This window comes from Scyliorhinus torazame, chromosome 21 (assembly GCF_047496885.1).
Source record: "Scyliorhinus torazame isolate Kashiwa2021f chromosome 21, sScyTor2.1, whole genome shotgun sequence".
Taxonomy (NCBI): domain Eukaryota; kingdom Metazoa; phylum Chordata; class Chondrichthyes; order Carcharhiniformes; family Scyliorhinidae; genus Scyliorhinus; species Scyliorhinus torazame.
This window is the reverse complement of record NC_092727.1, coordinates 58,028,688-58,055,630: the sequence shown is the minus strand read 5'-3', so window position 1 is coordinate 58,055,630 and position 26,943 is coordinate 58,028,688. Positions and strand designations below refer to the sequence as shown.

Genomic DNA, 26,943 nt, shown 5'->3' with positions numbered 1-26,943 from the left:
ACTGTAATCCCAATGTCACTGAGCCAGCAGGCATAGACTGTAATCCCGGTGTCACTTGGCCAGCAGGCAAAGACTGTAATCCCAGTGTCACTGGGCCAGCAGGCAGAGACTGTAATCCCAATGTCACTGAGCCAGCAGGCAAAGACTGTAACCCCAATGTCACTGGGCCAGCAGGCAGAGACTGTAACCCCAGTGTCACTGGGCCAGCAGGCAGAGACTGTAATCCCAATGTCACTGTGCCAGCAGGCAAAGACCGTAATCCCAATGTCACTGAGCCAGCAGGCAAAGACTGTAATCCCAGTGTCACTGGGCCAGCAGGCAGAGACTGTAATCCCAATGTCACTGAGCCAGCAGGCAAAGACTGTAACCCCAGTGTCACTGAGCCAGCAGGCTGAGACTCACCCCAGTGTCACTGAGCCAGCAGGCAGAGACTGTAATCCCGGTGTCACTGTGCCAGCAGGCAGAGACTGTAATCCCGGTGTCACTGGGCCAGCAGGCAGAGACTGTAATCCAGTGTCACTGGGCCAGCAGGCAGAGACTGTAATCCCAATGTCACTGAGCCAGCAGACAGAGACTGTAATCCCGGTGTCACTGGGCCAGCAGGCAGAGACTGTAATCCAGTGTCACTGGGCCAGCAGGCAGAGACTGTAATCCCAATGTCACTGAGCCAGCAGGCAGAGACTGTAATCCCGGTGTCACTGGGCCAGCAGGCAGAGACTGTAATCCAGTGTCACTGAGCCAGCAGGCAGAGACTGTAGTCCCAATGTCACTGAGCCAGCAGGCAGAGACTGTAATCCCGGTGTCACTGGGCCAGCAGGCAGAGACTGTAATCCAGTGTCACTGGGCCAGCAGGCAGAGACTGTAATCCCAATGTCACTGAGCCAGCAGGCAGAGACTGTAATCCCGGTGTCACTGGGCCAGCAGGCAGAGACTGTAATCCAGTGTCACTGGGCCAGCAGGCAGAGACTGTAATCCCAATGTCACTGAGCCAGCAGGCAGAGACTGTAATCCCAATGTTACTGGGCCAGCAGACAGAGACTGTAATCCCAATGTCACTAGGCCAGCAGGCAGAGACTGTAATCCCAATGTCACTGGGCCAGCAGGCAGAGAGTGAGCCTTTTCTTCCTATTCATGGTTGTGATTTTGATGAATGAGTGGACACTGATTCATTTGCTCAGTTAATGTGGTGGTACTTGATTTACAATCATTGTATAAATTGTTGCAATGGTTCATCAGTTTGTGATGTGACAAATTTAATGCTTTTGATAATTAAATAATTTTCTCTCTGAATTTGTACTTCTCAATCTGAACACCATTATAACTTTCAATCTTGCAGTTGGGCAGTCTCAAAAGTTAATTAAATACTTGTATATTCTCATTGTGTACAATATTAGGTTAGCTACTTGCTTACCAGATCAAAGGTAAGAGTGAATTAACAGATGTCCTTTTATTGTGATCACTCTCAGAATACTGAAGGATTTCAGATTTAAAACCTCTCTCGTTTCAGTAAACATGAAGCTAACACCAATATTGTGCAACTCACAGTTACAACATTTAACAGGACTGGAAAGAATAAATTGATAATTAAAAATTATGTTCTGTGCTGGTTAGTGTGAGCTGAAAGACTGAACAAGTCTCCCTCTCAAGAAATACTGCTGGAACATCGAAACAGAAGTAGCTTTTAGCTCGTGGATCTATTTCCTAGCTCCCATTACCCACCATGATTCCGTGAACACTAATACCATTGCCTAACAAAAATCATATTGATAAAAATTAAAAATGCAGGAAATACACACCCAGTCTGGCAGCATCTTTGGAAAGAAAAATAGTGCTTCAGGTCAATGATGTTGCTTCAAAACTAGAAAAAGTTATATGTAAAAGATTTTAAGCAAGTACCAAGGCACAGAAAGTGGTGGAGGGGGAACCAACAACAGGGAAGGTCTGTGATAGAGTAAAATGCATTAAATGGCAAAGGGGGTAATGATGGATCTGCAGTAGGTGTAAATAGGATAAACAAATTATCATCAACTGTTGCTGTCAACAAAAAAAAACAAAGTGCAGATAGTTTATCACTTGACAGATGCCACTAGACTTGCTCGGTGTTTGTAGCATTTTCTGTTTTTATTTCAAATTTCAAGCATCTGAAATATTTTGTTTTTATACAAGTCATGGTTTTAAAGTTTTCAGTTGCACCCCCACCCCCTCCAGTCTCAAAAGATGTTTGCAGGAGAGAATTCTGTTTGTGAAGTGGTGCTTCCAGACATCACCCCTGTACAGCCTCACACTAATTTTGATATTGTGCCTCTTTGTTTGCATGGATTTGTGTTTTCAGATGGCTGTTCTATTTCTGTTATGTTTTAGCATCTTCATTAGATGGTCACGGTCGGCATCAGACCAAGAAGACTGATCCATTATTGACTGATAAGGCATTAGGTCAATGTCAGTTTTGCAGGAAGGAAAGGAAAATTATTTTAACACAGTTTAGGTGAACAGGACTTGTTACCTTTCATCCTTCTAGTTAATTCATACAGTCTGATGGCAGGAAACTGTTTTACAGAGTTGGTGAGAGAATGAACAACCTCAGGAATGGACATGATGCGAAATTCTGTCTAATAACAAAGCAAGCATGTAATTTGTAACATTGGAATATATATAGAAGGGTAAATACTGTGGCACACAATGTGGTTTGATTGCTTACCTGTGCATATTGATATCGCAGGCTTGTGGTGAATAATATGCTGCTTTTTCTTTCCTAGGAGAATCCAAGGTGTACAGACCTAGAAGGCCTCGGTCCAGCAGTGATGCTCTCTCTGTTTCCTTCAATGCTGCTGGCCTTCCTGGTCTCAACCACTGCAACTCCTATGATAACTTACCCAATGCTGAGAATGAAAGAGGGCATGCCAGAAGCCAAATCCCTGCACTGATGTCTCCCAGAATGGAGGATGTAGAATTGAGTCCACCAGATATGGGAGCAGCAGGATTGGACTTTGACCCAATGTCCTTTCAATGTAGTCCACCAAGGGCAGAGCTTGCAGGTCCTGATAGCAGCACATCTCAGATGGATTCCTCAACCAGTGGAAAAGACAAGTCAAATAGCAGCAAGAGGGAGTCAGATTTTAGCAGTGTGTGCCTGACCCCTGGAAGTGCTACTAGTTCTGAACTAGCCTCTCACTCCCCAGATAAGCTGATGAGCCCCTTCTTCTCTCCAGATCTAAGCCCCACTGACGAGAAACTGGCTAAACCAACCTCCTTTGCAGAAAAGGTAGTTCATGCTTTCTCGCCAAAGATTGGACGCAAGTCTCCCAAGTCCCCTCTGTTGACCATTTCTGAACCTATGACAATTTCTCTACCAACGCGAGTATCTGAAATGATTGGCAATATGGCAGCTGTTTCACTGGGTGCATCTACACCTCGCACAAACCAAGCAGGGAACAGCAATATCAACCAGTCACCTCCGCAAATGATGTCAATGCTGCTGAAGACCAGTGACATGCAACTACCTGAGGGATGCCGTCAGGAGATCCACAGCAAACTTTCTGCTGTTCGAACAGATACTGAAGCCAAAGAGCAAAGTCAAGATTGGGATGATCAGACCTATCACTACAAGGCTGTACAATCTACCCACTCACAAGTGGGGGCAAAATGGAAAAGTCCAGATTGGCAGGTACTGATCAACCCTAACAAAACACCACCACCTACTTATTCACAAATGGGGACAAAGGGACAAAATTCAGATTGGCATGATCTCCCCGTTCAAAACAAGTCTACACCATCTACCAATTCACAAGCCGGGATGAAAGGACAAAGTTCAGATTGGTTTGAACCGAGCAATCAAAACAAGGCAGCACCATCAATCCACTCACAAGCAGGGATAAAAGGGAAATATTCACATTGGCCTGAATTAACGAATCAAAGCAACTCTGTACCATCTACCCTTTCGCAAGCAGGAGCGAAAGGGCAAATTCCAGATGGGCATGACCTGACAAATCAAAGTAAGCCTCTACAATCTACCCATTCGCATGTGGAAGCAAAAAGGCAAAGTCCAGACTGGCATGAGCTTATCAGCCAAAACAAGGCAGTACCATCCACCCATTCACACACAGGTAAATGTTAAAAATATTGCTACACCGCACAGGCTGATTATGGGATTACGGTTATTGATCCAGGCCTGAACCGGCCATGCTCGAGAACAGGCAAGGTGCCAGCAATGCCAAAGGAGCTGAAAGGGTTCCTGGAGCAGATGGGGGGGGGGGTGGATCCTTGGAGATTTAGGCAGCCGAGGGCCAAGGAATTTTCTTTCTTCTCCCACACTCACAAGGTGTATTCCCGGATAGATTTCTTTGTTGTGAGCAGGGCTCTGTTGGCGGGGGTGGTGGACACGGGTTATTCGCCGATTGCGATCTCGGACCATGCTCCGCACTAGGTGGACCTGCAGGTCAGTATGGATAGTAAACAGCGCCCGCAATGGAGGTTGGATGTGGGGCTGTTGGCGGACGAAGCGGTCTGCGAGAGGTAGAGGAAGTGCATGCTGAACTACCTGCAGGTAAACAACACAGGGTAGGTCCCAGCAGCGGTGGTCTAGGAAGCGCTGAAGGCTGATCTCGGTCCGGGCTCTCAGGGACAGGGCCGATAGGGCAGAAACGGACCGACTGGTAAGAGAGATTCTACGAGTGGATAGGAGATATGCGGAGACTCCAGTGGCAGGGCTAATAAGGGAACGCCGGAGGCTGCAGGCGGAATTTGGTTTGTTAACTACAGGAAAGGCAGTGGAGCAGCTCAGGAAGGTGAAGGGCGATCTACGAGCACGGGGAGAAGGCCAGTAGGATGCTTGCACATCAGCTCAGGAAGAGGGAGGCAGCTAGGGAAATAGGGAAAGTTGTTGACGGCGATGGGAACTTAGTTGGGGACTCGGAGGGGGTGAGCAAGACCTTTCGGGACTTTTATAGTAGGTTGTACAGATCCGAACCCGCTGGGGGGCCGGAGGGGAATGAGGCACTTCTTGGATGGGCTGACTTTCCCGAAGGTGGATGGGTAGAAAGGCTGAGGGCCCCGGTCGGGCTGGAGGAGGTAGTAGAGGGCTTGAAGGCCATGCAGTCGGGGAAGGCCCCGGGGCCGGACGGGTACCCAGTCGAGTTCTATAAAACGTTCTCCGGAATTTTGGGGCCGTTACTGTTGAAGGTCTTTAACGAGGCCAAGGAAAGAGGGGTTTTACCCCAGACGATGTCACAGGCCATGGTCTCACTCATTTTGAAACGGGACAAGGACCCGGAGCTGTGTGGTTCTTATAGGCCGATATCCTTGTTGAATGTGGATGCCAAACTTCTAGGCAAAATTCTGGCCTCTAGGATTGAGGACTGTGTACCGGACGTTATAGGGGAGGACCAGACAGGGTTTGTTAAGGGTAGGCAGCTGGGGGCCAATGTAAGAAGGTTGGTCAATGTGATCATGATGCCCCCGGAAGGTAGGGAAGTTGAAGTGGTGGTTGCGATGGACGCGGAAAAAGCCTTTTTACTGGGTCGAGTGGGATTACCTATGGGAGGTGCTGGAGCGGTTCGGGTTTGGGAGGGGCTTTATTGACTGGGTTAGGTTGCTGTACCGGGCTCCGGTAGCTAGTGTAAGGACAAACAGGATGACTTCGGAATATTTCAGACTACACCGGGGGACGAGACAGGAATGTCCCCTCTCCCCACTGCTGTTTGCGCTGGCGATAGAGCCGCTGGCAATTGCTCTAAGGGCCTCAAGGAGCTGGAAGGGGTTGGGGGGGGTGGGGGTGGGGGGGTAGACCATAGAGTCTCGTTGTATGCGGATGACTTGCTGCTGTATGTCTCAGACCCAATGAAGGGGATGGAGGAAATTATGGGAATCCTAGGCCGGTTTTCGGGGTACAAGCTTAATATGGGGAAGAGCGAGTTGTTTGTGGTTCAGGCGAGAGGTCAGGAGGGGCGACTGGGGGAACTGCTGTTCAGAGTGGTAGAGGACAGATTTAGGTGATGGGTATTCAAGTGGTGAGGGATTGGGACAGGCTACACAAATCGAACCTGGCCTGGTTGGCTCCCGTTGTCTGGCGGGTAGGGTGCAGTCGGTAAAAATGACGGTCCACCCGAGGTTCCTTTTAGTTTTCCAGTGCCTCCCCATCTTCATCCCGCGGTCCTTTTTTAAGCAGTTTAATAAGGTTATTGTGGGCTTTGTGTGGGGGGGGGGGGGGGGGTAAGCCCCCGCGGGTGAAGAGAGCAATGCTCGAGCGGAATCGGGGAGATGGTGGGCTGTCGCTGCCGCATTTCAGTAATTACTACTGGGCGGCTAACATAGCCATGGTGAGGAGGTGGCTGGTGGGGCGGGGGCGCCGGTGTGGGTGCATATGGAGGCGGCTTCGTGTAAGGGCACAAGTTTAGGGGCACTGGTGACGGCGCCCCTGTCTTTCCCGCCGGCACGGTACTCCACCAGTCCAGTGGTGGTGGCGGCCCTGAGAGTCTGGGGGCAGTGGAGGAGGCATGTGGGAGCAGAGGGGGCATCGGTGTGGTCCCCAATCTGCGACAATCTTAGGTTTGCCCCGGGGAGGATGGATGAGGGGGTTCCTAATTTGGCGGAGAGCGGAGATTGAGAGGATGGGGGACTTGTTCTTGGAAGGTAGCTCCCCGAGTATGAGGGCGCTGGAGGAGAAGTTTGCATTGGCTGGAGGAAATGAACTCCGATATTTACAGGTACAGAACTTTTTGCGGAAGCAGGTACCAACCTTCCCACTCCTGCCGTTAAGGGGGATTCAGGACACGGTGGTCTCCAGAGGATGGATAGGAGAGGGGAGCGTCTCGGACATATATAAAGAACTTATGGGTTCGGAGGAGACGCAATCCGAGGAGCTGAAGCGAAGGTGGGTGGAGGAGTTAGGGGAGAGATAGAGGAGGGCCTTTGGGCGGATGGGTTAGGAAGGGTCAATGCCAACCCAACATGTGCCATGCTCAGCCTGATCCAATTTAAGGTTGTTCACCGGGCTCACATGACAGTGGCCCGGATGAGTAGGTTTTTTGGGGTGTAGGATAGGTGTGCGAAATGTGCAGGGGGGCCAGCGAACCATGTCCACATGTTCTGGGCATGTCCAAAAGTGGGGATTTTGGCAGCGGTTTGCCGACACCATGTCCACGGAATTAAATATGAGGGTGTTAATGAGTCCGGAGGTGGCGATTTTTGGGGTATCGCAGGATCCGGGAATCCAGAAGGAGAAAGAGGCAGACGTTCTGGCCTTTGCTTCCCTGGTAGCCCGGAGGCGCATATTGTTGGCATGGAGGGACTCAAAGCTCCTGAAATCGGAGACCTGGCTATTGGACATGGCAGGCTTCCTCTGCCTGGAGAAAATTAAGTTCGCCATGAGAGGGCATCTGCTGGGGTTCGCCCGGAGATGGCAACCATTCATCGACTTCCTCGCAGAGAACTAATCGTCAGCAGAAAAGGGGTGGGGGGGGGTTAGGTTAGTGTAGGTTAGGGGGGTAAGTAATGGCAAGACCTGCAGGAGAGGTGGTGGAATTTGCACTATGTATATGTTTCTCTTGTTATTTATATTGTTGATTTTGCTGTTAAAATGCCAAAGAAATACCTCAATAAAATGTTTATTAAAAAAAAGAATTGCTACACAAGGTGAGGCCTCATTGGGAGAGGTTCTGCACACGGATTGGTGTTAAGCCTGTAATAGTGAATTTGGTAAAGAGGGACTTCAAATTTTCAGACACAATGTGGACAGGTTGTGTTGCTCAATGCACAGTATCGCACTCAGTTCTGGGATGCAATAGGCACTTATTATTTGTTCATGAGATGTTGGTGTCACTGACTAGGCCAATATTTATTTCCCATCCCTTTTCGCCCTTGACAAGGTAGTGGTTGCCTTGAAATGCTGCACTCCATATGGTGTAGGCGCATCCACAGTGCTGCTAGGAGGGGCGTTCCAGGATTTTGACCCAGTGACAGTGAAGAAACGTAAGATGCTGTGTGACTTGGAGTAAACACGATAGTGGTGTGTTTCAACTCAACAACTTCAATTTATATAGTGCCTTTAATGTAATGAAAGGCCTAAGGCGCTTCACAGGAGAATTACAAAACAAAGCATGATAGCTACCCACAAAGAGGTATTAGGTCAGATGAGCAAAGCTAGGCCAAGAAGTAGGTTTTAAGAAGTAACTGAAAGGAAGAAAGCAAGATCAAAAGGTGGTGAGGTATCAGGAGGGACTTCCGGATTCTGGGGCCCCAGGAAATTTACTACATGATCATCAGTGGTGATGCAATTATAATTGGGGAGGCCAGAATTAGAGGAGCTTCAATACTTTTTAGAAATAAATTTAGAGTACCCAATTTTCTTTTCCAATTAAGGGACAATTTAGCATGGCCCTACATATCTTTGGGTTGTGGGGGTGAGACCCACGGGGAGAATGTGCAAACTCCACAGTGACCCGGGATCAAACCCGGGTCCTCGGCGCCATGAGGCAACAGTGCTAACCACTGCGCCAGCATGCCACCCCAAAGTTTTGATACTCTGGAGGGTTCTGGAGTATGTGCCAGGCAAGGGCTACGGGAAGATTTGAAAACAATTTTCAAATCCAGGCTCTGCTTGACCGGGAGCCAGTGTAAGTAAGCGAGCACTGGAGTGATAGGAAATGAAACTTGATAGATAAAACACGGGCAGCAGATTTTCGGATGGCCTTGGGTTTCTATGGGTAAAGTGTGGGAGAGCGGCAAGGAGTCTGTTGGGATAGTCGAGCATAGAGGTAATGAAGGCATGGTTGAATGTTTCAGCAGCAGGTGAGCTGAGATTTGATTTGATTTTATTGTCACATGTACCGAAGTACAGTGCAAAGTATTTTTCTGCGGCCAAGGGAACGTACACAGTACGTACATAGTAGACAAAAAAGAATAAACAACAGAATACATTGACAAATGGTACATCCTGAAAATTTCCTCAGCAACCCCATTATTTGCCTTACCAACGAGCTAGGGTCCAAGTTGTTAAGCAGCAGATCATCCCCATACAAAGGCAGCCTATGCTCCGCCACAAAAATGTCTGAGTACAATTTATGCACCAACGAAAAGAATGATTATTCCCTATCCCGCGGATGCACAAACCTCCACGGATTCACCCCTCCCATCTTTCTCATGAACCCAACCAACACCACCGCCCCCCCCCCCCGAAGGGACCGGCGAGCTTTGCCGAAACCTGTCCACCTTCGGGTCCAACACCATGTTGCAATCCCCCCCCACTCCCCACACCGCCCTTCCTACCTGCCATGACCATTCCCCCAGGCACCGGGGCAGCACGGTAGCACAGTGGTTAGCACTGTGGCTTCACAGCGGCAGGGTCCCAGGTTCGATTTCCCCGCTGGGTCGCTCCGATTTCCTCTCAGTCCAAACGTGCAGGTTAGGTGGATTGGCCACGCTAAATTGCCCTTAGAGTCCTAAAAAAGTTAGGTGAGGTTACTGGGTTACAGGAATAGGGTGGAGGGGTGGTGCAGACTTGATGCGCCGAATGGCCTCGTTCTGCACTGTAAATTCTATGTCCAGCAACTTGTCTATGGACTTTTGAAGTTCTACACTGTCCTCTTTTCACAGTTTACAATACTTCCAGGTTTTGTATCACCAGCAGACTTAGAAACTGTCCTCTGGAAACCAAGATGTAGATCAATGTTTCATCAAACATTTTTCCCAGGTCCCACTTTTGCTAACCACCAACCTTCACGACCTACGTCGGCTGACCTGCGCGAGACAAGCCATGTTTACTTACCATTATATCCTAGAATTTACAGTGCAGAAGGAGGCCATTCGACCCATCGAGTCTGCACCAGCACTTGGATAGAGCAAGGATAGGGACTTAAGCCCACACCTTCACCCTATACCAGTAACCCTACCTAACCTTTTGGACACTGTCATAAGTACCCTTTTTCTTCCTTATCGTATTTTGTATCTCCTTTTTCATCCTGGGGCTCTGGATTTGTTTACCCTCCCTTTCCCTTTTAAGGAAATATACCATTTCTTATGTCCAGACCATTTCTGTTTTGAAGGAAAAGTGAGTAAATTCGCCGTAGTCCTAGATGACCATAGGCTGCTTTCCCCTTTGAGGAGGAGAGCTGACTGGTCATGATTTAACCTGAGGATCACCACACCTCAGGAGAGGGGCAAAGTTGAAAAGGCAGGGCCTTCATGAATAACTCAGCCGGTACAGGAATTGACCCTTACAAAGAACAAAGAAATGTACAGCACAGGAACAGGCCCTTCGGCCCTCCAAGCCCGTGCCGACCATGCTGCCCGACTAAACTACAATCCTCTACACTTCCTGGGTCCGTATCACACAGAATTTACAGTGCAGAAGGAGGCCATTCGGCCCATCGAGTCTGCACCAGCTCTCGGATAGAGCACCCTACCCAAGCCCACACGTCCACCCTATTCCCTTAACCCAGTAACCCCACCAAACACTAAGGGCAATTTTGGAGACAAAGGGCAATTTAGCATGGCCAATCCACCTAACCTGCACGTCTTTGGACTGCGGGAGGAAACCGGAGCACCCGGAGGAAACCCACGCAGACACGGGGAGAACGTGCAGACTCCTCACAGACAGTGACCCAGCAGGGAATCGAACCTGGGACCCTGGCGCTGTGAAGCCACAGTGCTAACCACTTGTGCTACCATGTTGCCCTTCCCATCCTATTCATGTATTTGTCAAGATGCCCCTTAAATGTCACTATCGTCCCTGCTTCCACCACCTCCTCCGGTAGCGAGTTCCAGGCACCCACTACCCTCTGCGTAAAAAACTTGCCTCGTACATCTACTCTAAACCTTGCCCCTCTCACCTTAAACCTATGCCCCCTAGTAATTGACCCATCTACCCTGGGGAAAAGCCTCTGACTATCCACTCTGTCTATGCCCCTCATAATTTTGTATACCTCTATCAGGTCTCCCCTCAACCTCCTTCGTTCCAGTGAGAACAAACCGAGTTTATTCAACCGCTCCTCATAGCTAATGCCCTCCATACCAGGCAACATTCTGGTAAATCTCTTCTGCACCCTCTCCAAAGCCTCCACATCCTTCTGGTAGTGCGGCGACCAGAATTGAACACTATACTCCAAGTGTGGCCTAACTAAGGTTCTATACAGCTGCAACATGACTTGCCAATTCTTATACTCAATGCCCTGGCCAATGAAGGCAAGCATCCCGTATGCCTTCTTGACTACCTTCTCCACCTGTGTTGCCCCTTTCAGTGACCTGTGGACCTGTACTCCTAGATCTCTTTGACTTTCAATACTCTTGAGGGTTCTACCATTCACCGTATATTCCGTACCTGCATTAGACCTTCCAAAATGCATTACCTCACATTTGTCCGGATTAAACTCCATCTGCCATCTCTCCGCCCAAGTCTCCAAACAATCTAAATCCTGCTGTATCCTCCGACAGTCCTCATCGCTATCCGCAATTCCACCAACCTTTGTGTCGTCTGCAAACTTACTAATCAGACCAGTTACATTTTCCTCCAAATCATTTATATATACTACAAAGAGCAAAGGCCCCAGCACTGATCCCTGTGGAACACCACTGGTCACAGCCCTCCAATTAGAAAAGCATCCTTCCATTGCTACTCTCTGCCTTCTATGGCCTAGCCAGTTCTGTATCCACCTTGCCAGCTCACCCCTGATCCCGTATGACTTCACCTTTTGTACTAGTCTACCATGAGGGACCTTGTCAAAGGCCTTACTGAAGTCCATAGAGACAACATCCACTGCCCTACCTGGCTTTAGTCTGCATCACAAACCAGCTCTTCCCCCATTGTTAATCTACAGTTTGATTGAAGTCCGCTCTTCCCCAGTTAATTATTTTTATACTGGATTGCCTATTGAGCTTTTCTATCATCATCCTAAGCCTCATAATACAATGATCATTGTCTCCTAAATGTTCCCTCACAGTCACTTAATTTACTTGGTCTCATTCCCAAGAACCAGGTCCACCAGTGCATCCTTTCTTGGTGGTCTGGACGCAAACTCCCCCTTTACACTAACACTGTCCCAGTCTACATTTGGGTAAAGGTGTTCCATTATAACTAGTCTAGAATGTTTGTGTCTCTTTGTAACTTCCCTGCAGATTTGTTCTACATCTTTCTCACTAGTTGGCAGTCTATAGACTACACTGAGCAAAGCAATTGCTTCCTTTCTTTTCCTTCACTCCAGCCTAATTAATTCTATCCTTGAACCCTCTGGGCCACCCTCTTTCTCCAGCACCGCAACACTCTCCTTTGCCAATACTGCCACCCTTCCCCTTTCCTTCCTTTTCTGAACACCTTGTACCCAGGAGTATTTAACACCCAGTCCCTTCCTTTAGCCAGGTCCCTGTTATCACTACAACATCATATTTCCACAATGCAACCTGTGCCTGTAACTCCCAATCTTATTTACTGTACGTTGTACATTCATATGCGTGCACAGTAACCCTGATCTGGATGTCATTACTTTCTCCCTTACTCTGGCATCACCCAATAACTTACTATTCGCTCTACTAGTGTTTTCTGTCCCACCCAATATTTTGTACATCATGGTATTCCTGTCTACTATTTCTTCTTGGTTCCCACACCCCTGCCGAGTTAGTTTAAAACCCTCTCAACAGCACCAGCAAAACGCCCGCAAGAAACTCAAGTCCAGCTCTGCTCTGATACAACCCACCCAGGAATGTCCTGCAGCCGCACTGACATCCTTGGTCCTCGCACCAAGGGGAGCAACATACCATCCTGGAGTCAGGTGTACAGCCACAGAAACACCAGTCTGTTCCCCTCACTCATGAATCCCCGATCACTATTGCTCTTCTCTTCTTCCTCCCTCTGTACAGCTGAGTTACTCGTGGCGCCACAAACCTGGCTCTGACTGCCCTCTTCTGGGGAACCAACGCTGTCACAAACTTCCAGAACAAAAAGCCGATTTGTGAGCGGGACCCCAGGGGATTCCTGCTCTATCTGCCTAGTTCTCTTGCACTGCCTGGTGGTCAACCATTCCGTCTCGATCTCCACACCCTTAAGCTGTGGTGTGACCACCTTTCTGAATATACTATCCACGTAGCTCTCGGCCTCATGGATGCGCCACAGTGACTCCAGGTGCCACTCAAGCTCTGAAACCCGGAGCTCAAGTTTCTGCAGCTGACAGCACTTCCTGTACTTGTCGTCTAGGGCACCAATAACGTCCATGACTGTACATATTACAGGACACAGTTGACTGCGCTATCCTGCCATATCTTAACTTTAGTTCTCTTCTGTTAGCTCTATTCTGTTTTGAATTGCTAGTATTACCTCGCTATGTAAGCCCTAACTTTCCCTTATTCCAGACGCTGGTTTTTAACGCATTGCCCGTTACACTGAGCACTTAGCAGCCAATCCATTTACCAGTTTTCCGTGATATTGGTTGTCTTTTTCCCCCACTGCTTCCTCACAGCAGCTGAAATACCAGATAACTCACCTGTACTGCAGCAGGGCAAGATCACATTCTGAAGGGTGAAAATGTTAGAAAGCAAAAAGCAGACGAGCACCTCTTTCCCTTGTGCACCGAATTTCCACTATGCTCCAAATTCCCATTTGGACTGTGTCTCACTCAGGTGATGCCTCTCCCAATGCTTGTGCACCCACTTTCTGACTTCTAGATGAAAATGGCTACAAATGCTTCAGTTCTGTCAATTGGACTGATGTGCTTGGCTTCGACATCATTGAGGATGGGGATATTTATGAAATTTTCTCCAGTTATTGTAATTGTACATCACCATTCACTTTGATCTGTCATACTCAGTCCCAAGTTTGAGTTACACAATGTTACACTCAGTTGTGAGCTGGGGGATGGTGTGGACACAGTGTTGTATTCTGTTCCGGTGTGGGAATGTGAGGAGAAATAGCATTGCACCTGAGAGGAGTGATGGGGAAAGGACCTGTTAAAACTCTTTTGGCATTGCATCTACTGCGTTGATGAGATTAACTGACTCGATTCAGACCAGGGATCTAATTTGGTTCTGCATCATACTAACCAATTTTGTCTTTACCTTTTTGGCCACCTGGGCGGCACAATGGCACAGTGGTTAGCGCTGCTGCCTCTCAGCGCCAGGGATCAGGGTACAATTCCAATCTTGGGTGACAGTCTGTGTGGAGTTTGCATGTTCTCATCGTGTCTTTGTGGGTTCCTCCAGCTGCTTCGGTTTCCTTCCACAGCCCAAAGCTGTGCAGGTAAGGTTGATTGGCCATGCTAGATTGCCCCATAGTGTCCAAAGGTTATGTGGAGTTATGGTGTTCTTTGTGTTGCTTATTTAGGATGGATATCGTAGTGTTCCACAAAGATCGAAGTATAGCTTTTACTGAATGATGCGCAATCAATTACTCTCGAGACAAGATGAGTCATAACTAATCGGCTTTAATCTGCTAGAACTGTTCCCCAGCAGCTCCGATACAGAAAGTGAAGGCTGCTGGGACGGCATTGGTTCTTATACTCCGCCTCTCAGGGCGGAGTTATGTACATCAGCCAATGGTAGGCTCCTGGGTCTAGCCAATGGTCATCCACCTCTCAGGTACCGCAATACCTGGTATTACCACACTTAAACAAAGCTATGATTTTATTTACACTACTACACTGGGTTTCAACACTTAGCCCTTGAGAATACAGAATTGATCAATAACATATGACTACACTCATCAACTGCTAATCTCACTACTGGTACAAACTATAATCTAACCTTCTCACACAAACTGCCCTTATGGCCTTCACTCGCTGTCTCCTGCTTACACTCCTCCCCCAAGGTCTATCATCTCTGCTTAATATAGTTGTATCTGCAGCTCCTTCTAGTGGCTATTCATGATACTACATTGCAAAAGAACAAAGAAAAGTGCAGCACAGGAACAGCCTTCGGCCCTCCAAGCCCGTGCCGACCATGCTGCCCGACTAAACTACAATCTTCTACACTTCCTGGGTCCGTATCCTTCTATTCCCATTCCATTCATGTATTTGTCAAGATGCCCCTTAAATGTCACTATCGTCCCTGCTTCCACCACCTCCTCCGGCAGCGACTTCCAGGCACCCACTACCCTCTGTGTAAAAACACTTGCCTCGTACATCTCCTCTAAACGTTGCTCCTCGCACCTTAAACCCATGCCCCCTAGTAATTGACCCCTCTACCCTGGGGAAAAGCCTCTGACTATCCACTCTGTCTATGCCCCTCATAATTTTGTAGACCTCTATCAGGTCGCCCCTCACCCTCCGTCGTTCCAGTGAGAACAGACCGAGTTTATTCAACCGCTCCTCATAGCTTATGCCCTCCATACCAGACAACATCCTGGTAAATCTCTTCTGCACCCTCCCGAAAGCCTCCACATCCTTCTGGTAGTGTGGCGACCAGAATTGAACACTATACTCCAAGTGTGGCCTAACTAAGGTTCTATACAGCTGTAACATGACTTGCCAATTCGTATACTCAATGCCCCGGCCAATGAAGGCAAGCATGCTGTATGCCTTCTTGACTACCTTCTCCACCTGTGTTGCCCCTTTCAGTGACCTGTGGACCTGTACACCTAGATCTCTCTGATTTTCAATACTCTTGAGGGTTCTACAATTCACTGTATATTCCCTACCTGCATTAGACCTTCCAAAATGCATTACCTCACATTTGTCTGGATTAAACTCCATCTGCCATCTCTCCGCCCAAGTCGCCAAACAATCTAAATCCTGCTGTATCCTCTGACAGTCCTCATCGCTATCCGCAATTCCACCAACCTTTGTGTCGTCTGCAAACTTACTAATCAGACCAGTTACATTTTCCTCCAAATCATTTATATATACTACGAACAGCAAAGGTCCCAGCACTGATCCCTGCGGAACACCACTAGTCACAGCCCTCCAATTAGAAAAGCACTCTTCCATTGCTACTCTCTGCCTTCTATGACCTAGCCAGTTCTGTATCCACCTTGCCAGCTCACCCCTTATCCCGTGTGACTTCACCTTTTGTGCGAGTCTACCATGAGGGACCTTGTCAAAGGCCTTACTGAAGTCCATCTAGGCAACATCCACTCCCCTACCTGCATCAATCATCTTTGTGACCTCTTCGAAAAACTATCAAGTTAGTTAACACTTGTAGTGCTGATAGTTATGATAATACCACATCCCCCTTCTTTGTAAAAGAAAATATTATTATAGTGGTTGTGATATTTTGTTTAACTCTGACCCTATTGGCGTATTTTTGTCTAAATAACTCGTAACTATCTTATTATCATACAATACAGTATTTTTGTAATGACCGTTACATCACTTAGATGAGAATAGGTTAAATTAACAATCACAAGTTCAGTCTCTCTTTAGGTCTTCTTCTTCTTGTAGATCATCTCAGTGGAATGTTCAAAGCGTTGGATTGCTCTGCCACATTTTCTAGCTGTGTCTGTGCTAAACATAGATCTGGAAAGGCAATATCCTTGAATATGTCATCACGTGGTACAACATTTTCAAGTTGATATTGAACCTTGTGCTTGATATGTAATGCTCGTCTGTTTCTCCTGAATAGCGATCCCTGTTCTGTTCATACTAAGTAGAACTTAGGTGCTACCCTTTTCAGAACTTTCACAAGATTTTTGCCAGCCATCTTTTGGATTTTGAATTCTCAGAAAATCACCTTCGTGAAGCTCACCTAGAGGCTTGGTATGTCTATTGTAGACCTCTTATTGCTTCTTTTTTGTGGCCGTGATTCTGTCACCTATCTTGTTATCAGTTTCTGGACTGATGATTTGTGGTAAAGTGGTTAGTAATCGTCTCCCTGTCAACATTTGAGCAGGTGAGAGACCCGTCGATAACGGTGTTGCTCAGTATGCTAACAACGCTAATGACACGTCTTGACCATCGTCACTCACTTTGTGGAAGAACTGGTTAATTATCCCTACTCCTTTCTCTGCTTTACCGTTAGACTGAGGATAACATGGGCTAGACATCACATAGTTGAAATTATATTGCCCTGCAAACTGTCCGTTCCCAACTCGAGAAACAGGGGCCATTGTCAGAAACAACGTTAAGCGGAATACCATGGCGTGCAAAAAACGGTTTTGTTACCTTTGTCACGGTAAACCCATGGTAGCACAGTGGTTAGCACAGTTGCTTCACAGCTGGTTCGATTCCTGGTTTGGTCACTGTCTGTGTGGCGTCTGCATGTTCTCCCCGTGTCTGCATGGGTTTCCTCCGGGTGCTCCGGTTTCCTCCCACAGTCCAAAGATATGCAGGTTAGGTGGGTTGGATTGGCTATGCTAAATTGCCCTTAGTATCCAAAAAGGTTAGGTGGGATTACCTGGTAACGAGGATAGATTTGAAGTGTGGGCTTAACTGGGGTGCTCTTTCTAAGGGCGGGTGCAGACTCGATGGGCCGAATGGCCTCCTTCTGCACTGTAAATTCTATGATCACTGATCTGGCAGTCGAATCTTTCAACAACATCACCTCTGGAAAGTTGAAGTAATAGTCTCTGACTATCAAGTAGTCATGACCCTGGAAATGAAATAGATCAATGCCCACTTTGTTCCATGGAGTGGTCACAATCTCCATCTGTTGCATGGTTTCTTTGTTCTGTGCAGGCTGATGCATCTGACAAATTGGACATGCTTGAACATACTGGTCGATGACTCTGTTTATTCCCAGCCAATACACCGACTGTCTGGCTCGCCTACGACACTTTTTGATGCCTTGATGACCCTCGTGAATCTGCTGCAGAATGTCTAAACGTAAACTGCAGGTATCACTGTCCTGTCTCACTTTAGCAGGACACCATCAATTGTAGTCAGATCATCTCTAATGTCTTGAAAGGGACATAATCCAGCAGCACATCCTTCTCTGAGGTATTGTTTTACCTTCTGGAGCATCAAGTCCTTTTCCGTTTCAGCTTTTATGGTCTGTAGTTTGCGATCAGGTACTGGTAGTGTTCTCAGAAATTAAATGAGCTTGCGATTCCACTGTTCGGACTAACTCGGGTTCTAATGTTTCAGCATCAGTAGTTGCCCGAGACAGCGTGTCCGCCACAACTAGTTCCTTGCCAGCGTACACACCAGGTCAAAACCGTATCTCCTTAACTTCTTCATCATGCATTGCAACCGTGGGGACATCTCGTTCAGTTCCTTTCTGATAATATGCACCAATGGCCTGTGGTCTGTCTCAACAGTAAAATGTGGTAGGCCATAGACGTAGCTGTGGAATTTCATAATGCCAATGACAAGGCCAAGGCACTCTTTCTCAATCTGCGCGTATCTCTGGTCCATGGGAGTCATGGACCCGCGACGCATATGCAATTGGTTGCCTCTCGTGATCTTCCTTTTGTAGGAGAACTGTGCCAATGCCCTGATTGCTGGTGTTAGTGGAGATCTTCATCTCTCTTTTGGGATCATAGAATGCCAACACCAGAGCAGTGGTCAGGACTTCCTTCATGTCCTGCCACATGAATAGACGTCCACTCGAATGCAACATTTTTCTTAATGAGGTTCCTAAGAGCCTGCGTTCAGCTGGAGAGATTAGGAATGAACTTTCCCATGAAGTTCACCACTCCAAGCTTTTGCAGAAACATCTTTTTGTCTTCTGGCTTTGGCATGTCGCCAATGACCTTTACTTTGTCCGGGTTTGGTCGAACACCTTCTCATGAGATATTGTCACCCAAGAAGTTCAATCTGTGTATACCCAGTGAGTTCTCCCAGTGAGCCAGAGAAGACAGAGCCAGGAGTGAGACACAGCTAAGAGTGAGTTTGGGAATTTGAATCTAGGTGGGAATTGAATTTAATCAGTAAGGCAGCTCCTTTTAAATTTCAGGAGTTTAAATTAATTTAAATTAAGCTAGTATTGTGCAGTGTAGGTTAACAAAGGCTGCCCCACCCACTCACATAACTGGTTGGCAGTTAAGTGTCAGTCCCTTAAATCTACCTTGATCTAAAAGCAGGTGGGGGAGGGGAGTCAATTCAGGACAGTTTAAAAAGAGCAACTTGTAAACTCACTCCCAGTGAGTTCTCCCAGTGAGCCAGAGAAGACAGCCAGGAGTGAGACACAGCTAAGAGTGAGTTTGGGAATTTGAATCTAGGTGGGAATTCAAAGCTTGGGGGGGTGGGGGGGGGGGGGGAGGAAGTGCTTTTTATCCCTGGTAAGTGACTGGTAAGTAGTGTTTCTGTTTTCTGTTTCTTTTCATTAGTATATTTATTTGTTTTGTTCTTCATTGTTTATTTATTTATTTAAGTTTTGGGGTAAATTGTAATTGTTGAAGTTAACCAAAGGTTTAAGATATGGCAGGAGGTCTCAGACCCGTGTCATGCTCCTCGTGTGCGATGTGGGAGCTCAGGGACACGTCCACTGTCCCTGGCTCCTTCACGTGCAAGAAATGTGTCCAGTTGCAGCTCCTGTTAGACCGCATGACGGCTCTGGAGCTGCGGATGGACTCACTTTGGAGCATCAGCGATGCTGAGGACGCCGTGGATAGCACGTTTAGCGAGTTGGTCACACCGCAGGTGAAAGGTACTGAGGGAGATAGAAAATGGATGACCAAAAGACAGAGCAAGAGTATGAAGGCAGTGCAGGTGTCCTCTGCGGTCATCTCCCTGCAAAACAGGTATACCGCTTTGGATACTGTTGAGGGAGATGGCTCACCAGGGGAAGGCAGCAGCAGCCAGGTTCATGGCACCGTGGTTGTCTCTGCTGCGCAGCTGGGCAGGAAGAAGAATGGCAGGGCTATAGTGATAGGGGACTCAATTGTAAGGGGAATAGTCAGGCGATTCTGCGGATGCAATCGAGACTCCAGGATGGTATGTTGCCTCCCTGGTGCAAGGGTCAAGGATGTCTCGGAGCGGCTGCAGGGCATTCTGGGAGGGGGGGGGGGGAGGGTGAACAGCCAGCTGTCGTGGTGCACATAGGCACCAACGATATAGGTAAAAAAGGGGACGAGGTCCTACAAGCTAAATTTAGGGAGCTAGGAGTTAAACTAAAAAGTAGGACCTCAAAGGTAGTAATCCCAGGATTGCTACCAGTGCCACAAGCTCATCAGAGTAGGAATGTCAGGATAGAGAGGATGAATGCGTGGCTCGAGAGATGGTGCAAGAGGGAGGGATTCAAATTCCTGGGACATTGGAACAGGTTCTGGGGGAGGTGGGACCAGTACAAACCGGACGGTCTGCACCTGGGCAGGACTGGAACCGATGTCCGAGGGGGGGTGTTTGCTAGAGCTGTTGGGGAGAGTTTAAACTAATGTGGCAGGGGGATGGGAACCGATGCAGGAAGTTGGAAGGTAGTAAAACAGGGACAGAAATAAAAGGCAGTAAGGGGGAAAGTGTAAGGCAGAGAAGCCATAGTCGAAAATCAAAAAGGACGACAGTACAAGGTACAGTGACTGAGGGGAGCTCAGTGAATAGGACCAGGAATGCTAAAAGAAATAAAACGGGAAGTGAAAACATTAATGGTAAGCGACGCGGCAGGTTGTTACATGAAGATATGGGTTCAACGACAATGAAAATTAGGAGAAAGGTTAAGAGGAAATATAACTTAGGAGGTCACTGATCGAGGTGTTAAGATTCAGAACAGAGGTAAAAAAAGCCAACATAAGTGTACTTTACCTGAATGCTCGTAGTATTCGGAATAAGGTAAATGAGTTGATGGCGCAAATCATCGTGAATGACTATGATTTAGTGACCATTACTGAAACATGGTTAAAGGATGGTCACGACTGGGAGTTAAATATCCGAGGGTATCAAACTTTTCGGAAGGACAGAGTGGATGGTAAAGGAGGTGGTGTAGCTCTGTTATTTAAGGATGACATCCGGGCAACAGTAAGGGATGCCATCGGTGCTATGGAGGATAAGGTTGAATCCATTTGGGTGGAAATCAGGAATAGTAAGGCGAAATAATCACTGATAGGAGTAATCTATAGGCCACCAAATAGTAACATTATGGTGGGGCAGGCAATAAACAAAGAAATAACTGATGCATGTAGAAATGGTACAGCAGTTATCATGGGGGATTTTAATCTACATGTTGATTGGTTTAACCAGGTCGGTCAAGGCAGCCTTGAGGAGGAGTTTATAGAATGTATCCGCGATAGTTTCCTAGAACAGTATGTAATGGAACCTACGAGGGAACAAGCGGTCCTAGGTCTGGTCCTGTGTAATGAGACAGGATTGATTCAGGATCTCATAGTTAGGGATCCTCTCGGAAGGAGCGATCACAATATGGTGGAATTTACAATACAGATGGAGGGTGAGAAGGTAAAATCAAGCACTAGTGTTTTGTGCTTAAACAAAGGAGATTACAATGGGATGAGAGAAGAACTAGCTAAGGTATACTGGGAGCAAAGACTTTATGGTGAAACAGTTGAGGAACAGTGGAGAACCTTCCAAGTGATTTTTCACAGTGCTCAGCAAAGGTTTATACCAACAAAAAGGAAGGACGGTAAAAAGAGGGAAAATCGACCGTGGATATCTAAGGAAATAAGCGAGAGTATCAAATTGAAGGAAAAAACATACAAAGTAGCAAAGATCAGTGGGAGACCAGAGGACTGGGAAATCTTTAGGGGGCAACAGAAAGCTACTAAAAAAGCTATAAAGAAGAGTAAGATAGATTATGAGAATAAACTTGCTCAGAATATAAAAACAGATAGTAAAAGTTTCTATAAGTACATAAAACAAAAAAGAGTGGCTAAGGTAAATATTGGTCCTTTAGAGGATGAGAAGGGGGATTTAATAATGGGAGATGAGGAAATGGCTGAGGAACTGAACAGGTTTTTTGGGTCGGTCTTCACAGTGGAAGACACAAATAATATGCCAGTGACTGATGGAAATGAGGCTATGACAGGTGAGTACCTTGAGAGGATTGTTATCACCAAGGAGGTAGTGATGGGCAAGCTAATGGGGCTAAAGGTAGACAAGTCTCCTGGACCTGATGGAATGCATCCCAGAGTGCAAAAGAGATGGCTAGGGAAATTGCAAATGCACTCGTGATAATTTACCAAAATTCACTAGACTCTGGGGTGGTCCCGGCGGATTGGAAATTAGCAAATGTGACACCACTGTTTAAAAAAGGAGGTAGGCAGAAAGCGGGTAATTATAGGCCAGTGAGCTTAACTTCAGTAGTAGGGAATATGCTGGAATCTATCATCAAGGAAGAAATAGCGAGGCATCTGGATGGAAATTGTCCCATTGGGCAGACGCAGCATGGGTTCATAAAGGGCAGGTCGTGCCTAACTAATTTAGTGGAATTTTTTGAGGACATTAACAGTGCGGTAGATAACGGGGAGCCAATGGATGTGGTATATCTGGATTTCCAGAAAGCCTTTGACAAGGTGCCACACAAAAGGTTGCTGCATAAGATAAAGATGATCGGCATTAAGGGGAAAGTAGTAGCATGGATAGAGGATTGTTTAATTAATAGAAAGCAAAGAGTGGGGATTAATGGGTGTTTCTCTGGTTGGCAATCAGTAGCTAGTGGTGTCCCTCAGAGATCAGTGTTGGGCCCACAACTGTTCACAATTTACATAGATGATTTGGAGTTGGGGACCAAGGGCAATGTTTCCAAGTTTGCAGACGACACTAAGATAAGTGGTAAAGCAAAAAGTGCAGAGGATACTGGAAATCTGCAGAGGGATTTGGTAGGCTAAGTGAATGGGCTAGGGTCTGGCAGATGGAATACAATGTTGACAAATGTGAGGTTATCCATTTTGGTAGGGATAACAGCAAAAGGGATTATTATTTAAATGATAAAATATTAAAACATGCTGCTGTGCAGAGAGACCTGGGTGTGCTAGTGCATGAGTCGCACAAAGTTGGTTTACAGGTGCAACAGGTGATTAAGAAGGCAAATGGAATTTTGTCCTTCATTGCTAGAGGGATGGAGTTTAAGACTAGGGAGGATCTGCTGCAATTGTATAAGGTGTTAGTGAGGCCACACCTGGAGTATTGTGTTCAGTTTTGGTCTCCTTACTTGAGAAAGGACGTACTGGCGCTGGAGGATGTGCAGAGGAGATTCACTAGGTTAATCCCAGAGCTGAAGGGGTTGGATTACGAGGAGAGGTTTAGTAGACTGGGACTGTACTCGTTGGAATTTAGAAGGATGAGGGGGGATCTTATAGAAACATATAAGATTATGAAGGGAATAGATAGGATAGATGCGGGCAGGTTGTTTCCACTGGCGGGTGAAAGCAGAACTAGCGGGCATAGCCTCAAAATACGGGGAAGTAGATTTAGGACTGAGTTTAGGAGGAACTTCTTCACCCAAAGGGTTGTGAATCTATGGAATTCCTTGCCCAGTGAAGCAGTTGAGGCTCCTTCAATAAATGTTTTTAAGATAAAGATAGATAGTTTTTTGAAGAATAAAGGGATTAAGGGTTATGGTGTTCGGGCCGGAAAGTGGAGCTGAGTCCACAAAAGATCAGCCATGATCTCATTGAATGGTGGAGCAGGCTCGAGGGGCCAGATGGCCTACTCCTGCTCCTAGTTCTTATGTTCTTGGACCGAACTGGCATCTGTCCCGATTCAGTATGAGACCATAATGTTGGACCCTGTCAACTACCTGTCCAAGTCTGTTAACTTCATTGCAGTGTTAATGTAAGCCTACTTGTGACAATAAAGATTATTTATCATGTGCTGTTCTGGAGTGCTGTACCAAGTGATGATATCATCCACGTAGACACTCACCCCTGGAATCCCATCTATGACAGTCTCCATGACTCAGTGGAATATCTCTGAGACCGTTATGATGCCAAACGGAAGGCGATTAAAACAATAGAGCCCAAAAGTCATGTTAAATATGCAGAGCTTGCTACTTGGGCCATCCAGCTTGAGCTGGCAAAACCCTTTGGATGCATCCAACTTTGTGAATAGCACCCGCCATTTCCACCGTAATCTCTTCCCTCTAGGGGATCTGGTACTGCTCTCTCATTATGTTGGCATTAAGGTCCTGTGGATCAATGCATATCCAAAGGGCTCCAGTGGTCTTTCGTACACGGACCATTGAACTGACCCAGTCCGTCGGCTGGGAGATTACATTCTGTTTCTGCGTGCACTCAAGCTTAGCTTTAAGCCCCTCTCGTAACGGAACCAGCTCTCTCTGTGGCACATGTATTAGTGGCTTGGCATCCTTCTTCAACTTAATCAAACAGGTGAACGGTAAGATGCCCGTTAGCATTGTGGGTAGCACAATTGCTTCACAGCTCCAGGGTCCCAGGTTCGATTCTGGCTTGGGTCACTGTCTGTGCGGAGTCTGCACATCCTCCCCGTGTGTGTGTGTGGGTTTCCTTCCGGGTGCTCCGGTTTCCTCCCACAGTCCAAAGATGTGCAGGTTAGGTGGATTGGCCATGATAAATTGCCCTTCGTGTCCAAAATTGCCCTTAGTGCTGGGTGGGGTTACTGGGTTATGGAGATAGGGTGAAGGTGTTGACCTTAGGTAGGGTGCTCTTTCCAAGAGCCGGTGCAGACACGATGTGCCGAATGGCCTCCTTCTGCACTGTAAATTCTATGATAATTTCTGATGCCTATTATTATTATCCCTGAAAAGACATGATCATACTCGTCCAAGAGTTATTCGATGTCACCCTGGAGTGCCTCCGGAACACTGTCAGCCGTATAAATGCGCTTCACCAGGTTCAGCTTCTCACAAGCATCAACTCCAATCAATAATGATTTCTCAATCTCTACCACCTCGAAATCGATGAGTATCTCAATTTTCCCATTCTTCATGACGAGACAGCATGACCCCTTGTAGCTATTGTGGTACCATTGTAATCTGTGAGTTTACAAACGGACTGCTTTATTAGAGGCTTTCGGATTGCTTGCTTTAAAGATCGGTATGTGATAATATTTGCATGCGCTCCTGTATCAATCTTGAATGGGATCAATTCTCCATTTATTTCAAGTGAGACAGTCCACTCCTTTATTATCTTTGAAAGTGCTTTTACTGGTCTTTATCCTCAATCTGGTATTTCAATCTTCGTAATAGCTTCTATCATGAAGGTATCTGAAAGTGAAAATGGTGAGCAATCCTCTCTATCCTCTATGATTTTGGATTTTCTCGCAACACTTTGCACATTTTCGATCCGTCTGCCATCCCTATGATGCTGTTTAAATTTGGTTATTGGAACAGTTGCTGATAAACAACACTGTGCTGCGAAGTGATTCAGTCTGCCACAATTGGAACAATGTTTCCCTCTCGCCGGACAATCTTTTTACTGTGGGCGTGTCCACAGCCTGTTCACGCCATCATGCTCATACCGTCACATTCAAAATGGGCGCCGGTCGTGTACGCAGTTTTCTTTGCTGCAACACAGCATTAATGGTGTCGGCCACGTTTATCGATTTCGCGCTCTTTTCCTTAGCCACGAATTTGGCATATTCACTCGATGCCTGCTCGCTGGCCTTACACATGTTTACAGCATCTTCAATCGACAACACAGGTCTTCTGAATTTTTTCTCGCGCACCGGTTCACCGTTTATTCTGAACACAACTTTATCTCGCAGCATAGACTCGGAGCCTGAGGAAAAATTACCGGACTGTACTTGGAACTTAAGATCTGTGATGTCTGAATCTACAGACTCTTCTCTGAACTGCAGCTGTTTGTTTAACATGTAGCGCTCATAGAATGTGTTCACAATCGGACCTCTCTGTAGCACCATGCTGTATTTATTTTTATCCTCATCTGTATTCAAATAAATTGAATAGCTTCCATGCTTGCGGTCTAGCCAAATTTAGTAGGAGAGCTATTTTACGTTGATCTGAAGGTTTTTCTAGCACGGAGGCAGAAATAAAGACTTCAAATTATTGCTGAAAGAAAGCCCAGTTCTGGCATAGTTTACCGTGTGTCTTGAAGTGGTCAGGCTTCTTGAGACTTTCCATCTTCTGATCAGTCTTTACTGTCGATTTTTTTCTGAGTTGCAGCTTCTGGATTGCTTTTTTCTTTTTCTTTTAAAAACATTTTATAAAGGCATTTGTAGTTTTATAATAATAACAATAACAACAGAAAAGAAAGTGAATATAAATATAAATGTAGTACATACTTCATTTCCATCCCTAACAAGTCTATCCTACCCTTAACAGAAAATAGCCTAACTCCCCCCACCACCTGTGTTTTTAGTACCGTGGACGTGACACCTACAAAACCCTGTCAGAATCCCCTAAGTTTCGGACAGGGCCAAAACATAAGGACATGATTTGCTGTCTCCCCCCCTCCCCCACCGTACACCTCGCACACCTGTCCTCTACCCCAAAAAGCTTGCTCATCCGGGCCACCGTCATGTGTGCCCGGTGAACTACCTTAAATTATATCAGGCTAAGCCTGGCACATGATGAGGATGTGTTAACTCTGCTCAAAGCATCCGCCCACAGACCTACCTCTATCGCCCACCAAAGCTCATCTTCCCACTTGCCCTTGAGCTCCTCTATCTGAGTTTCCTCCAACTCCATAAGCTCTTTCTAGATGTTCGATACCTTCCCCTCTCCCACCCCCGTTCTGGAAACTACCCTGTCCTGTATCCCCCGTAGCGGTAGGAGTGGAAAGGTTGAAACCTGCCGTCGCAAAAAACCCCGTACCTGCAGATCCCTGAATCCATTTCCTGCAGGCATTGCAAACTTCTCATCTAAATCCTTCAAACAAGGAAAGCTCCCATCTATGAATAGATCCCCCATCCTCTCAGTCCCTGCTCTCTGCATCTCAGAACCCCCCCATCCAGCCTTCCCGGTACAAACCGATGGGTATTGCAAATCGGGGCCCAGACCGATGCTCCCTCCACTCTCATATGTTTCCTCCACTGTCCCCAGACTCTCAGGGCCGCCACTACCACCGGGCTTGTGGAGTACCGGGTTGGCGAGAACGGCAGAGGTGCCGTTAACAATGCCTCCAGACTTGTGCCCTTGCATGATGCTGCCTCCACTTACTCCTACGCCTTCCAGTCCCTAGATGCTCTTAACATCATCGTCAATGCCTCT

At 46.9% G+C, this 26,943-nt stretch overlaps 1 protein-coding gene across 11 annotated transcripts in view; it reads left to right on the top strand.

Annotated features, from left to right (window-relative positions):
- Positions 1 to 26,943, top strand: part of LOC140398303 (rho GTPase-activating protein 32-like) — a 792,529-nt gene that overhangs the window by 751,579 nt on the left and 14,007 nt on the right. For all 11 annotated transcript variants that reach the window (XM_072486839.1, XM_072486840.1, XM_072486832.1 and 8 more), the window contains one exon: positions 2,757 to 4,103. In XM_072486839.1, coding sequence (XP_072342940.1) covers positions 2,757 to 4,103 — 1,347 coding nt within the window. The remainder of the gene's footprint in view (positions 1 to 2,756; positions 4,104 to 26,943) is intronic.